The 14,067-nt window shown below is 42.9% G+C and overlaps 2 protein-coding genes across 2 annotated transcripts; one reads left to right on the top strand and one right to left on the bottom strand.

Annotated features, from left to right (window-relative positions):
- The first annotated feature begins 6,388 nt into the window (after positions 1-6,388).
- LOC8280305 (ATPase 9, plasma membrane-type) lies at positions 6,389-11,262 on the top strand. Its single transcript, XM_015724268.3, has 13 exons — positions 6,389-6,632; positions 6,764-6,883; positions 6,980-7,078; positions 7,162-7,299; positions 7,502-8,143; positions 8,245-8,364; positions 8,508-8,630; positions 8,709-8,813; positions 8,910-9,734; positions 9,889-10,062; positions 10,139-10,321; positions 10,419-10,597; positions 10,874-11,262. Exons 1-13 carry the CDS (start codon positions 6,579-6,581, stop codon positions 10,968-10,970), a joined length of 2,859 nt encoding a protein of 952 aa, XP_015579754.1. The 5' UTR covers positions 6,389-6,578; the 3' UTR covers positions 10,971-11,262.
- Positions 11,263-11,397: 135 nt separating this feature from the next.
- Positions 11,398-12,844, bottom strand: LOC8280306 (ribonuclease 3-like protein 1). The gene is made up of 4 exons (XM_002527277.4): positions 12,517-12,844; positions 12,150-12,408; positions 11,850-11,964; positions 11,398-11,677 (listed from the first exon to the last, which is right to left on the bottom strand). Exons 1-4 carry the CDS (start codon positions 12,622-12,624, stop codon positions 11,500-11,502), a joined length of 660 nt encoding a protein of 219 aa, XP_002527323.1. The 5' UTR covers positions 12,625-12,844; the 3' UTR covers positions 11,398-11,499.
- Positions 12,845-14,067: the final 1,223 nt, after the last annotated feature.

Genomic DNA, 14,067 nt, shown 5'->3' with positions numbered 1-14,067 from the left:
GTTGCACCGGGCACATGTGTCACGTGAGTTTTGTTTTATCTCCAAAATTTTGCCCACGTGCGGCCTAGCTTGCTTGATTTCCCCGAAAGTCAAGATAGCTAGTCAGCCTACCCTTGATTGCCAAACCCGGCAGAATAATAGCAAATACGCTAGCGGAAGTAAATTCACGAAAGTGGCACAAAGAAACGCAAGAGTTGTGGAAGTGTATACTTGGATTGATTAATTCACACTAAAGCTACTTACAATGAGCACACTTTCTCTCTCTACAAGCTCTCTTCCTCTCCTTTTTTTTCACACATACCTACAAATGGTACAAGGAAGGGGTATTTATAGCATTTTTCCCCCTGTCCGCCAACATGGCCGTGTTCCTGGCCGTGTTGGGAACACGGTTGGGAACATGGCCGTGCTCAAGGCCGTGTTGGGAACACGGTCCAGGGTAAATAGCCGTGTTACCTACTGTGGCCGTGTTTCCCGAAGCTTCTAGGCCTTTCGCATTTGTATTCAACCAACACGGGCGTGTCTGTGGGCGTGTTGGTCAACACGGGCAGTGTTGTTCAACACGGGCCGTGTTGTGCAGCCTTCCTCATACCGCGAGGGCGGGCGTGACATTCTCCCCACTCAACTGCAACGCCCCTGCCTGCCTCCTAAGCTTTAATTTTCTCCTCAAATTGCCACAAGTCGCGAATTGGCTCCCAGCTTGCCTCACTCTCGGGGAGTCCCTTCCACTTGACTAGAAACTCCGTCATAGGAGGTTGATTGGACTGTGGCACCTTACGGTGGGAGATGATGTAGTCCACTTCTTTGTCATACTGAGCCCGCACATTCAAAGGAGCTCTCGTAGACTTGCCTCGGCTTGGGTCATCATGATCCTCCTCAGGGCTTCAACAGGCTTACGTGGAAAACAGGATGGATCTTGATGCCTTGGGGAAGTTCAACCTTGTACGCCACCTTTCCCACTCGTTTAATAATGGGGAAAGGCCCATCATACCTTCTTCGGAGCCCCCAATGAAGTCCGTCGGCTCTCCCATGCAGGTATAGCTTGACGAGCACTTTATCCCCTTCTTGAAACTCCATTGGTCTCCTCTTCCTGTCCGCCCACTTCTTCATCCGCTTAGATGCCTTTTCCAAGTAGGCTCGTGCGACATCGGCTTACTCCTTCCATTCCTTCGTAAGCTTAAAGGCGGGTGGACTGCGGCTTGACCAGTCTAGGGCAAGAGTGCTCGGCGTGTAGGGTTGTTGGCCCGTAACTATCTCAAACGGACTTTTGCCGGTAGACTCACTCCTTTGCAAGTTATAAGAGAATTGGGCAACATCAAGCAACTTCGCCCAATCTCGTTGATTGGCACTCACGTAGTGCCTCAAATAAAGTTCCAAAAGTGCATTGATCCTCTCCGTTTGCCCATCCGTCTGGGGGTGCATACTCGTAGAGAACCTGAGGTCGGTGCCTAATAGCTTGAACAGCTCCGTCCAAAACCGACCCGTGAAGCGAGTGTCCCGATCGCTCACTATGGACTTTGGCACACCCCAATATTTTACCACATGCTTCATAAACAGGCGGGCAGCTTCTTCGGCGGTGACGGCCTTTGGGGCTGGAATGAAGATGCCGTATTTAGAGAACCGATCCACCACCACAAAGATCCATGCACATCCTTCTGACAAAGGAAGCCCCACAATGAAATCCATGGAGACACTCTCCCATGGTCTCTCAGGAATAGAAAGTGGCTCTAGTAGACCACCCGGGGCTTGTTGCTCCATCTTGTCCTGTTGGCACACAAGACAAGTCCTCATATAGGCCTCCACATCCTCCCTCATGCGAGGCCAATAGTAGGCATTCTCCACAAGCGCCATTGTTCATTGAATGCCGGGATGACCTGCCCACTTGCTGTCGTGGCACTCTTTAAGTATCTCCTTCCTTAGGTTATCATGGAGCGGCACATATAATCTCCTTCTTTTTGTGTAAAGCAAGTCTTCTTCCAGCCAAAACCTTCGAGTCTTACCTTCTCGAATAAGAGCAAAGAAATTCTTGGCTATTGGATCATGCTTTAGCCCCTCCTTGATGCGCTCCGCCAAGTTGCATGCAGGACGGCTTATTTCGGCTAGCTCCCCCTTCCTGCTTAGGGCATCGGCAACAAGGTTTGCTCTTCCTGGCTTGTACTCCATGACATAGTCAAATTCCGCAAGGAAGTCTTGCCACCTAGCTTGCTTGGGTGTGAGCTTCTTTTGTGTCTGAAAGTAGCTAGTGGCGACGTTGTCGGTTTTGACAACAAACTTGCTCCCGAGCAAGTAGTGCCTCCAAGTCCGCAAGCAATGGACTATCGCAGTCATCTCTTTTTCTTGCACCGTATACCTCCTTTCGGTGTCATTCAATTTCCGGCTTTCAAAGTCTATCGGATGCCCTTCTTGCATGAGTACTCCACCAATAGCAAAATCAGAAGCATCCGTGTGGATCTCGAACGCCTTTGTATAGTCGGGGAGTGCTAAGACCGGCTCCTCCATAATCGCCTTCTTTAGCCCTTCGAAGGCTTCTCGGCACTTCATAGACCAGTCCCAGGCACGACCCTTCTTTAGTAAATCCGTTAAGGGAGTGGCAATGGAAGAATAACCCTTAATGAACCTCCGGTAGTAGTTTACCAATCCAAGGAAAGACCTCAACTCCGTCACCTTGGCCGGCGGTTCCCAATCCTGGATGGCCTTCACCTTTGAACCGTCCATCCTCAACTTCCCATTGCCAACGACATGCCCAAGGAACGCCACTTCTCGTTGGGCAAACAAGCATTTCTCCCTTTTAACGTAGAGCTCGTTAACCCGTAAGGCTTTGAACACTAGCCTTAAATGCTCTACGTGCTCCTCCAGCGTGTTGCTGAACACCACAATATCATCTAGATAAACAACAACAAATTGATCAAGGTAAGGAGCAAGTACCTTGTTCATCAACGTACAGAATGTGGCCGGCGCATTTGTGAGGCCAAAGGGCATGACAAGGAATTCATACGATCCATATCTCGTCACGCACGCCGTCTTTGGCTCATGTCCTTCGGAGATGCGTACCTGATAGTACCCGGACCGTAAATCCAACTTGGTAAACCACTTAGCACCACCAAGTTGATCAAAGATGTCCGCAATGTTAGGAATCGGGTACTTATTCTTGATTGTAATCTTGTTCAGCGCTCGGTAGTCAATGCATAACCGAAGAGACCCATCATGCTTCTTCTGGAACAATACCGGCGCACCATACGGAGCTTTGGACGGCCTTATATAGCCTGCATCAAGCAGCTCCTTAAGTTGCCTCCTTAATTCCTCCAGCTCAGGAGGCGCCATACGGTAGGGGGCAAAGGCGGGTGGTTTGGCTCCCGATTCCAGCTCAATCTCGTGGTCCACTTCTCGGCGTGGAGGAAGCTTCTTCGGTAGCTCTAGCGGCATAACATCTTTAAACTCATCAAGCACGCCTCGAATAGGGCTTGGAAGTGTAGGTTCATCAACATGGGTACCTTCTTCCACTTTAAGGGTTGCTAGGAAGGTTGGCTCCTTCCTTTTTACCCCTTTTGAGAGCTGTATGGCCGACACCATCTTATCTTGACTTAACTCCCTTTTTATCTAAGTACAACACAAGGTTGGCCATTCTCCATTATGCACATGGTGTTGGCGTAAGGAACCAAGAATGCCTTCACCATGTCGAGGAAGTCCATACCAAGATAAAACCGTTGATCATCAATAGGAGCAATTGTGATATCGACCTTATCTTGCCATTGGCCTATTCGGATGTTAGTTCCTCTCGCAACGCCAATGATAGGTAATCTCTTTGCATTCACCCCTTTAATGAAGCCCTTTTCCTTCTTGTAAGGCAGCTTAATAGAGTCAGCCACCTCTTTCGCCATGTATACCGTGTCAGCTCCAGTGTCCACCATTGCTTGAATACTCCTGCCTCCGATATTGGTCTCCACGTACATTCGTCCACGAGGCTTTTGCTCCACTTTGGCTTGGATAGCATTGAGAAGTCGAAGGGAAGCAAGTCTTCGCTCTTCTTCTTGCCTTTCCTCTTCGGTGATCACTAGCGCTCCAAGCTTTCCTCGCTTTGGACAATCATATGCCCGATGAGGTCCGTCGTATATGAAGCAGGCAAGCTTTCTCGGGGAAGAACTACGCCTGTCTTCCTTCTTCCACTTGCCCTTGTCTTTATATGAAGCCTTACCATCCTTGGTGGAAGATTTTCCCCTATCTCCACCACCTGTGTCACCTCCTTCGTATTTCTTTACCTTTGGTTTAAACGAGTCCTTCCTCTTCAACTCTATCAAGGACTGCAGAATCGCCATCGCGGTGGCAAGGTCCTGCACACCTCGCCTTTCTAGCTCCAACTGAGCCCACCGAGATAACCCATCAATGAAGGCATGAAAAGCTTCCTTTTCCCCCAAATCGGGAATCTCCAACATCAATTCGGAGAACTCCTTCACATATTCCCGAATATGACCATCTCTATGTTGGAGACGTCGAAGCTTTGACCTCGCCTCCTTCTCGGCATTGTCGGGATAGAATTGCTTCTTAAGCTCCCGAACAAAATCTTCCCAAGTATTAATGGTGCAGAGGCCCTTTTTCACATCCTCGCACCTCCGTCTCCACCAGACGGTAGCAATATCACACAAGTAGAGAGATACGGACTTTACCTTAGTGGTGTCCTCCACGATGCCCACTGCCTCAAAGTATCCCTCCAAGTTCCACAGGAAGTTGTCGATCTCCCTCGCATTCCTCGCCCCACCGTAGGCTTTTGGTTTAGGAGCATCGACCTTGTGGACCGTCGCTGCTTGCGCTCCTCCACTCTTTGCCAACGCGGTCTTGCACAAATTAAGCTCCACCTCGAGCTTATCGACCTTCTCTAGGCATTGGACAAGCAACTTCTTGAGAGCCTCATTGTCCCTTGATAAATTGTCGGCGAGAACATTCAAGGCACCTTGCATCTCCTCATGAAGCTCTCCGTCGTCCCCCTTGGACTCTAGCTTCTCGATGCGTAGGTCCATGTCTTCGATTTTATCCCCCCAATCGGACATGGTAGTCTCCATCCCTGACTAACCTCTCCTCCATCGCTACCAATCACGTCATGGGACTTATCCCTCCCGGCCTTTCCGCTATCCTTTCCTCCTTCCCTTGGAGTAGGAGGAGCGGTAAGTAGATTGCTCACCAACCTTTGCCATTATCTCGTGCAAGAATTCTCCCAAAGAATTTATCCGCGCTATACTTCCAACTGTGGCGTGATACTAACCTGCTCTGTCTCGAACTTGGCTTTGTCTCGAACCTGCTCTGATACCAACTGTCACGTGAGTTTTGTTTTATCTCCAAAACTTTGCCCACGTGCGGCCTAGCTTGCTTGATTTCCGAAAGTCAAGATACCGGTCACCTACCCTTGATTGCCAAACCCGTGAGAATAATAGCAAATACGCTAGCGGAAGTAAATTCACGAAAGTGGCACAAAGAAACGCAAGAGTTGTGGAAGTGTATACTTGGATTGATTAATTCACACTAAAGCTACTTACAATAAGCACACTTTCTCTCTCTACAAGCTCTCTTCCTCTCCTTTTTTTCACACATACCTACAAATGGTACAAGGAAGGGGTATTTATAGCATTTTTCCCCCTGTCCGCCAACATGGCCGTGTTCCTGGCCGTGTTGGGAACACGGTTGGGAACATGGCCGTGCTCAAGGCCGTGTTGGGAACACGGTCCAGGGTAAATAGCCGTGTTACCTACTGTGGCCGTGTTTCCCGAAGCTTCTAGGCCTTTCGCATTTGTATTCAACCAACACGGGCGTGTCTGTGGGCGTGTTGGTCAACACGGGCAGTGTTGTTCAACACGGGCCGTGTTGTGCAGCCTTCCCTTGCTAGCTGCGAGGCGGGGCGTGACACATGGTTTAGCTGACCTGATCTTCTTTTAACCTATTCTATCCTATTAAAAGTGGAATCCTTATATAGTAGGTAAATCACAAAATCATAAGCAAATCATCAACTTAATCCAAAATTAGAACTGAATTAAGAAAACAAAGTCAGTTAGCATATCCATACATCTCAATCATTGATGACCACGTGTCAACCATCCCATGAATTACCAGCGGGTGATGCAAAAGAATCACGTAATAGCTCATTATCATAAATCAGATCTTAACGCGTGTAAGAAACGAAAAAGTGGCGTAACATTAGTGAGCTGTGAGAGACGAGAATGGAAAGGAGGGTGAGACTAGTAAAAAGGGCGGAGATATCGGGGACCCACAAGAGTCCCAGTCTTGCGCTTTTTGGGTTTAGTCTCAAAGAGATTTAGGGTTATTTTATAAATATTTTTTTCTGTAATTTCATTACCAGAAAAGGAAAAGAGAGGGAAAAAAAGAACCACATAAATATAGTAAAAGGAGAGTGAGAGTGAAAATAGGGTCAAAAACAGAAGCAAAAACCACATAAAACATTGCATCTTCTTCTTCATGTTTTAAACAACAATCACTCTGTTATATAAATAGGACAGTGTTAAGGTCTTTCTAACATCGGAAGGTTTCGTGAAAGGGAGAAAACAGAAAAACAAAACAGAAAAAAGAAGAAGATAGCCATGGCTGCTAAAAGCTTTAGTTTAGAGGAAATAAAAAACGAGACTGTCGATCTTGTAAGTTTTTCTTACTTTATTCCAATATGTTTTGATCCCAAAAACCCTAGGTTTTGTTTTTGTTTCTTGAATCAGATAAGACGTATGTGATTTGTTTTACTTTATTATGATCATGAAAATATGAAAAACAGGAGAGGATACCAGTGGAGGAAGTGTTTCAACAACTGAATTGCACCAGAGAAGGTTTATCATCCGATGAAGGTCAGAAGAGGTTGCAGATTTTTGGCCCTAATAAACTCGAAGAGAAAAAGGTCTCTTTATATATGTATATGTGCATCTCCTTTTTTTTTTTTTTAGGAAATCGAAAGCTGATTCCTTGGAATACTATATATATATATATATTGCAGGAAAGCAAGTTTTTGAAATTCTTGGGGTTTATGTGGAACCCTCTCTCATGGGTTATGGAAATAGCTGCGATCATGGCTATTGCTTTGGCCAATGGAGGGGTAATGACCAGTGTTGTATAATTTTATTTTAGTTTTATTTTTTTTTTGTGCGCGTGTGCTAACATGGTGGAGATCTTTTGCAGGGCAAACCACCAGACTGGCAAGATTTTGTGGGTATTGTTGTATTGCTTTTCATCAACTCTACTATTAGTTTCATTGAAGAGAACAATGCAGGCAATGCTGCTGCTGCTCTCATGGCTGGTCTTGCTCCTAAAACCAAGGTATATAATATATAAATATATATTTCATGCAAATTCAGTTTAATCTGCATTTAAACTTCACTCTAGATTCTATTATGTTAATGTTCAATCAGCATTATTTTTTATTATTTGTATAACACTCGTTATACCAATTATTAATCAAACGTGGACGAGTTAGGAGCATATGGAGATAACATGTGTGCATGTTTGGATGATGATATAGGTCTTAAGAGATGGAAGGTGGACTGAACAAGAGGCTGCTATCTTAGTTCCAGGTGATGTGATCAGCATTAAGTTGGGAGATATTATCCCAGCAGATGCTCGCTTGCTTGAAGGAGACCCTTTAAAGATTGATCAGTCTGCTCTCACTGGCGAGTCATTGCCTGTTACAAAGCACCCAGGTGATGAAGTCTTTTCTGGGTCTACTTGCAAGCAAGGTGAGATTGAAGCAATTGTAATTGCTACTGGTGTGCACACTTTCTTTGGCAAAGCTGCTCATCTAGTCGATAGCACAAATCAAGAGGGCCACTTCCAGAAGGTGCTGACAGCTATTGGGAACTTCTGCATATGCTCCATTGCGTTAGGAATGATTATAGAGATAGTTGTCATGTACCCCATTCAGCACCGGGAGTATCGTAGTGGTATTGATAATCTTTTGGTGCTTCTCATTGGAGGGATTCCAATTGCTATGCCGACAGTTTTGTCTGTGACAATGGCCATCGGCTCCCATAGGCTTTCACAGCAAGGTGCTATTACCAAGAGGATGACAGCTATTGAGGAAATGGCTGGAATGGATGTCTTGTGTAGTGACAAGACTGGTACTCTCACTCTCAATAAACTTACAGTTGATAAGTCCTTGATTGAGGTTGGTACTTGCATTTCAATATAAAACTTAAGGTGCAATTTTAACTTTGAGATTTGTTTATCTTGATTCATTAATTATTGAAATGTCTCATTTAATTTCAGATATTTGCGAAGGATGTGGACAAAGACACTGTGATTCTGTATGGTGCTATGGCCTCCAGGGTTGAGAATCAGGATGCCATTGATGCGTGTATTGTTGGGATGTTGGGTGACCCAAAGGAGGTATGCTAGTGAGCTGTAGGATTTCAGCAAACCATCCTTTTCTTTGTAGTTATCTCATATACCAATATATTAAGTATTAAGTCTTCTATGACCTTTCCATGTTCCGATTGATGCTAATTGGACTTGACATTTTCTCTGTGCAGGCCAGAGCAGGCATCACTGAGGTGCATTTTTTGCCATTTAACCCAGTGGGGAAGCGCACGGCTATTACATACATCGACTCAGATGGCAACTGGCATAGAATTAGCAAAGGCGCACCAGAGCAGGTTATAGATCATGTACATTACGTTTAGTTTCTTTCTTGAAAAATGCGCTGCATATAACATATTTACAATCTCTACCAGATCATTGAACTGTGCAACCTGAGGGATGATGCAAAAAAGAAGGCTCATGCCATAATTGATAAGTTTGCTGATCGTGGACTTCGCTCTCTAGCTGTTTCTAAACAAGTGAGTTTATATTCTCTTTTCATCAGAGTTATGTTCAAATGATGGACTACAGGTATAACCACATAGATCTTAACCGTAAATTCTTTACCTTTACAGGCTGTACCTGAGAAAACCAAGGAAAGCCCTGGAGGGCCATGGCAATTTGTCGGTCTCTTGCCACTTTTTGATCCTCCGAGGCATGACAGTGCTGAGACCATTAACCGTGCCCTTAATCTAGGTGTCAATGTCAAGATGATCACTGGTGACCAGCTTGCAATTGGCAAGGAAACTGGTCGCAGGCTAGGCATGGGAACCAACATGTATCCTTCTTCTGCTCTCCTTGGGCAGAACAAGGATGAGTCTATTGCTGGCCTCCCCGTTGATGAGCTTATTGAAAAGGCCGATGGCTTCGCTGGAGTATTCCCTGAGCACAAATACGAGATTGTGAAGAGGCTGCAAGAAAGGAAGCACATTTGCGGGATGACTGGAGACGGTGTGAATGATGCTCCAGCATTGAAGAAGGCAGACATTGGAATTGCAGTGGCTGATGCTACCGATGCAGCTCGGGGTGCATCTGACATAGTCCTGACAGAGCCAGGATTGAGCGTTATCGTTAGTGCTGTCTTGACAAGCAGAGCCATTTTCCAGAGAATGAAGAACTACACCATTTATGCAGTTTCTATAACCATTCGTATTGTGATGGGATTTATGCTTCTTGCTCTCATATGGAAATTCGATTTCTCTCCTTTCATGGTTCTGATCATTGCCATACTCAATGATGGAACCATCATGACTATTTCCAAAGACAGAGTGAAGCCATCTCCTCTACCTGATTCATGGAAACTCAAGGAGATTTTTGCTACTGGGGTTGTCCTTGGTACCTACCTAGCTATCATGACTGTTGTGTTCTTCTGGGCAGCTAACAGTTCTGACTTCTTCTCTGTAAGAAAAAATCATAATCGTAATTACTATTAGAAGGTCAATGAAAATCGTATATGTTGTTATGAAGTTTAGTATGAAAGACCTGGAGAATCTATTCCTGTCCCTGCAGAAAATTTTTGCAGTTACTAATGGTAATCATCCTTAAAATTTGCAGGATCATTTTGGTGTTAGATCCATTAGAGAAAACCATAATGAGCTTACAGCTGCAATCTACCTCCAAGTGAGCATAGTCAGTCAGGCACTCATCTTTGTCACTAGGTCCCGTAGCTGGTCTTATGTTGAACGCCCTGGTCTCCTGCTTGTCGCTGCCTTTATCATTGCCCAGCTGGTGAGTTATATTAACATTATATACACATTTAGTCAAGAACTGTCTACTGATGTAAGTATCTAAATCTATAATTCAGATTGCTACACTTCTTGCTGTGTACGCCAATTGGGCCTTTGCAAAAATCCACGGTATCGGGTGGGGATGGGCTGGCGTTATTTGGCTCTACAGCATCGTCTTCTACATCCCTCTTGATGTTCTGAAGTTCGCCATCCGATATGCTTTGAGTGGCAAAGCTTGGGACAACCTTGTCCAAAATAAGGTAACATAAAGACTTCTTTTTGGTGTCCCAAGAAACTTAAAATTCTTGAGGAGAAAGAATGTTAGGCCTCATCTGGAAACCTTGTCTCTATTTGCAGACTGCTTTCACAACCAAGAAGGATTACGGGAGGGGAGAGAGGGAAGCCCAATGGGCCGCTGCTCAGCGTACCCTCCATGGACTGCAGCCTCCTGAAACTGCAGAAATATTCCAAGATAAGAATTACAGGGAATTGTCTGAGATTGCTGAGCAAGCCAAGAGGCGTGCGGAAGTCGCAAGGTAATTATAATTAGAGCTATATTTTCTTTTCCTGCCATGTAGATATATCTTAAACGTCCTGGAAAATTCGATTGCTTAAAGTACATGGCTCTCACTTTTGAATTTCTTATGCCATAAACAACATAGAAAGATCAAATGCACTTGATTAGACATTTCATTGCAAAATAAGGAAGAAAAAAAAGTTCTGCAGATTATCAGTACCTAGATACTTCTGTACAGACAATTCCTTTCCTGTTTATCATACATCTTAATTGTCCTTATATACTTGGTTACCAGGTTAAGGGAGCTTCATACCCTCAAGGGGCATGTTGAATCAGTGGTGAAACTCAAGGGACTTGACATTGAGACCATTCAACAGCACTACACTGTTTGATTCAGAAATTGCAACTAATATGTTGGCAAAGAATTTTGGGCGATAAACGAGAAATCTGGACTATGAGAATTAGGGTTCATTCAATTTCGTTTTCAAATCCTTTCTTATTTCATTTTGAGGATTTTGTAGGATGCAATGCAACTACGCAAGGGTTGGGAATAAGACATGTAAGATTGTGTTGGACAATCATGGGTTGGAAAAAAATAATTTCATCAGGATAGCATCCCCTGCTACCTTTGTATTTTTGTTACATTACTTCTCAATGTGAGATTCCCTATTTTTGCTTCTAGCATATCTGTTTCTCTTCTTCTTAGACGGAAACTATTTTGTTCTCTGCTACAAATGTTTCCAATATTATCACATTTCTGGTTTTTTCTTGAAGCATTATATCATATGCTTATAGCATGGAATAACTATAGACAATATATACTCCAAAACCAAAGGACAGGTATTCAGCAATTGCTTTCAGTCTCACTTACGTACAAGTTCATGACCAAGCTGTGATTATTAAAATGTAATTATCAATTATTTATTTTTTCTTTTTGTCCCACTTGTTAATTGGAAAATAACCAAGATGCTTCAAGTACCACAATGCCCCTTCAGCTGCATGCTCTGCTGCTGTCTTCTTTTTGATCTTAGGGATACCATAACACTCTAAAACTATATATTCTGCTCCTATCATCTCCACAATAACCTTAAATGTAAACCTGTAATTACATACAAATAATTAGGATGTACTGATACTTCTTTTTCTTAATTAATTGGAGCAATCATTATACTTTAGCTCGGAAAAGAGAGGAAGTCCATTGGAGTAAACCAAATAAGTAATTAATGAAGGGAAAAAAAAAAAAGAAAAAGAAGGGCTGTCTTTATACTTACAATCTCTGGTGGCAAGGCCCTTCTTCTTTGCAACATTCATATAAAGGAGGCTTCCAATTGTTTGCTACACAAATCTCATGCAATTGTGATTTAGCCGATACCCTTTTTAGTTCACCTGATATAAAGGGCAAGAGTGACACCAAAACAATAAGAAATAAAAAAAAAAACAAAGAATTGGTCAAGGAATTGCAAGTTTGTGCTTTTGATTTAAGGAGATATAAGAAAATAATAGGAAATATCTAAGTATAACAGAGGTAAACTGTGGAGTAATATTGAAAGTCTAATGGAATGAAAATATACTTGATTTATCAACCAAGACTCTATTATCACTGCCTTCATAATTCAGCTTGCTATGAGTCTTCTTAACAAAGTTGTTAGAGTCTATATGCTTGATAGCACAAACCGAAGAAAGATCATCAATTTCTTCTTGTTCAGCTAATATATCTGCTTTTGTATTTGCTTCATGATCAAATTTCACCGCCTTCACTCCTCCCTCTTCTTCAGGTCTTGGCTTAGCAACTTTAGGTACATATCTGGTAATTGTTTTGTTTCTCTTAACCTGAAACAAGAACCAAAAACAAACAGAAGATAACAAAGAAGATGAGACAATTAGCTAAAATTCCATATCAAGAAAAGGGTTTTCTTGTTTCTTGATTGCTGATTATACCTGATAGTAGGGTATGGAAGTAGTGGGTGGATTTATTGGAGGAAGGTTCTTGAGATTGATATGTGATTGCTTTTGTTGCGGATAAGGCTCTAGACATTTCTTCTCCATCTATCTTTTCGTTATTCCTCCTTTTCTTTTTCTTAATATCTGTTCACAGTTTCGTTTTTGTTTTTAGCTTACACACTTATACAAATGCCACTTTTTGAAGCCATGTTGACAAGTGGGAACACTTCTTCACACCCAAATATATTCATGTGATTAGGTTTCTGCTCCTTTTCATGTTTCTTGTTCTGATTGGTGCCATTGGTTTTATGCAATAGCATGTGAATTCTGTTCTGTGATTTTTCATGAATCAAGCAATTCTGGTTTTATTACTTATAATTATTCTTTTTGGTAATGTTTATTATCATTATTTTACTTCATAAAAAGGCAAAGACACACTATCATCAGTGGCATAGTATGGGCCTCTTGGACCCTCCTCCTGTGAAGCCCAATAACGCATTAAATGCTTTCTTCAGCTGTTTGCTCCTGGGAGAATTATGGCTAATGCTGAAAGAACAAGAAAGAGGGTTTTCTTTGCTCAATTCGAGTGTTTGAGATGTTTGATCGATCTCCAAGATGTAGTAAAGATTTTAGAAGATGATAATAGAGTGGGTGTCTTTTGGATGCACCATGCTAGTGATTCTCTGAGGATGTTGAACCCTTGTAACAAAGAAAATTAACAAGTAATATGGTTCAAATGCTACGATGGCCAGGACAAATCTTACTTAAACAACCAAGCTTGGATGTAGTCTATATCTTCAGACACATATCTACACACACAAGATTTTCCAGGACTGAATAGCTTTCTTGAGCTTTCACACTTGCAAGATAATGAACAATAAGGTGTATATAAATCTTCATATAGGTGATTTTTTTTTTTTTTCAGGATATGTTGTATTAATCCTATTTGTTGAAAGGAACAATAATATTGCTTTTTATCTTCACATACCCTCTCTAAACCTGGTTGCCAATGATCACAAGGTATAAATATTCTACCTAGCGAAGATCCTCTTGTACTGAAATCCTTATTCCTTTTCTTGCCAATGCTGCTGGATGATCCTGTTGCCTCACTATCACCTTTATTACTACCTATACTCTTGATCCCATCTAACATGCCCATGAAGCATTTATCTTTACAAAACACCCTTCTTTCCTGCCTGAATCTTTTGGCTCATTGTTGTCTTCTTGAGGAGATTCGGATTTAGTTTCAGAGATTGGGTTGTTATGAGATGAGCTGTGCTTGAGAGAATGTCTTTGAAGCTTCCTGATTGTGCTTATAGGCAGAACATAGAACTTCTGGCCTAACATTAATATGGTGTCAGGTGCGACAATAGCCCAAGGCTGCTGGAAAACATTGGGATAAGCAACCACACATTTCGGGTTCCGACGTATGATCTCCGATGCAACAACTGGCCTGTCATGGAGCTCTTTGTGTCCCCTGGATTAACAATCTTTACTACCATTTTCTTGGTGCTTTTAGTACATAGCCATTTTGATATGGCCATGTTT

This window comes from Ricinus communis, chromosome 8 (assembly GCF_019578655.1).
Source record: "Ricinus communis isolate WT05 ecotype wild-type chromosome 8, ASM1957865v1, whole genome shotgun sequence".
Classification (NCBI taxonomy): Eukaryota; Viridiplantae; Streptophyta; class Magnoliopsida; order Malpighiales; family Euphorbiaceae; genus Ricinus; species Ricinus communis.
The sequence above is the reverse complement of the archived record's forward strand: the minus strand, read 5'-3'. Positions and strand labels throughout refer to the sequence as shown.

Coding starts and splice junctions, on each gene's coding strand:
- LOC8280305 (XM_015724268.3), top strand. CDS start 6,579: ATGGCTGCTAAAAGCTTTAGTTTAGAGGAAATAAAAAACGAGACTGTC. Junction 8,814..8,909: donor CTCTAGCTGTTTCTAAACAA/GTGAGTTTATAT, acceptor TTACCTTTACAG/GCTGTACCTGAGAAAACCAA. Junction 9,735..9,888: donor ACAGTTCTGACTTCTTCTCT/GTAAGAAAAAAT, acceptor TAAAATTTGCAG/GATCATTTTGGTGTTAGATC.
- LOC8280306 (XM_002527277.4), bottom strand. CDS start 12,624: ATGGAGAAGAAATGTCTAGAGCCTTATCCGCAACAAAAGCAATCACAT. Junction 12,409..12,516: donor CTTCCATACCCTACTATCAG/GTATAATCAGCA, acceptor TTCTTGTTTCAG/GTTAAGAGAAACAAAACAAT. Junction 11,965..12,149: donor AGTCTTGGTTGATAAATCAA/GTATATTTTCAT, acceptor CCTTTATATCAG/GTGAACTAAAAAGGGTATCG.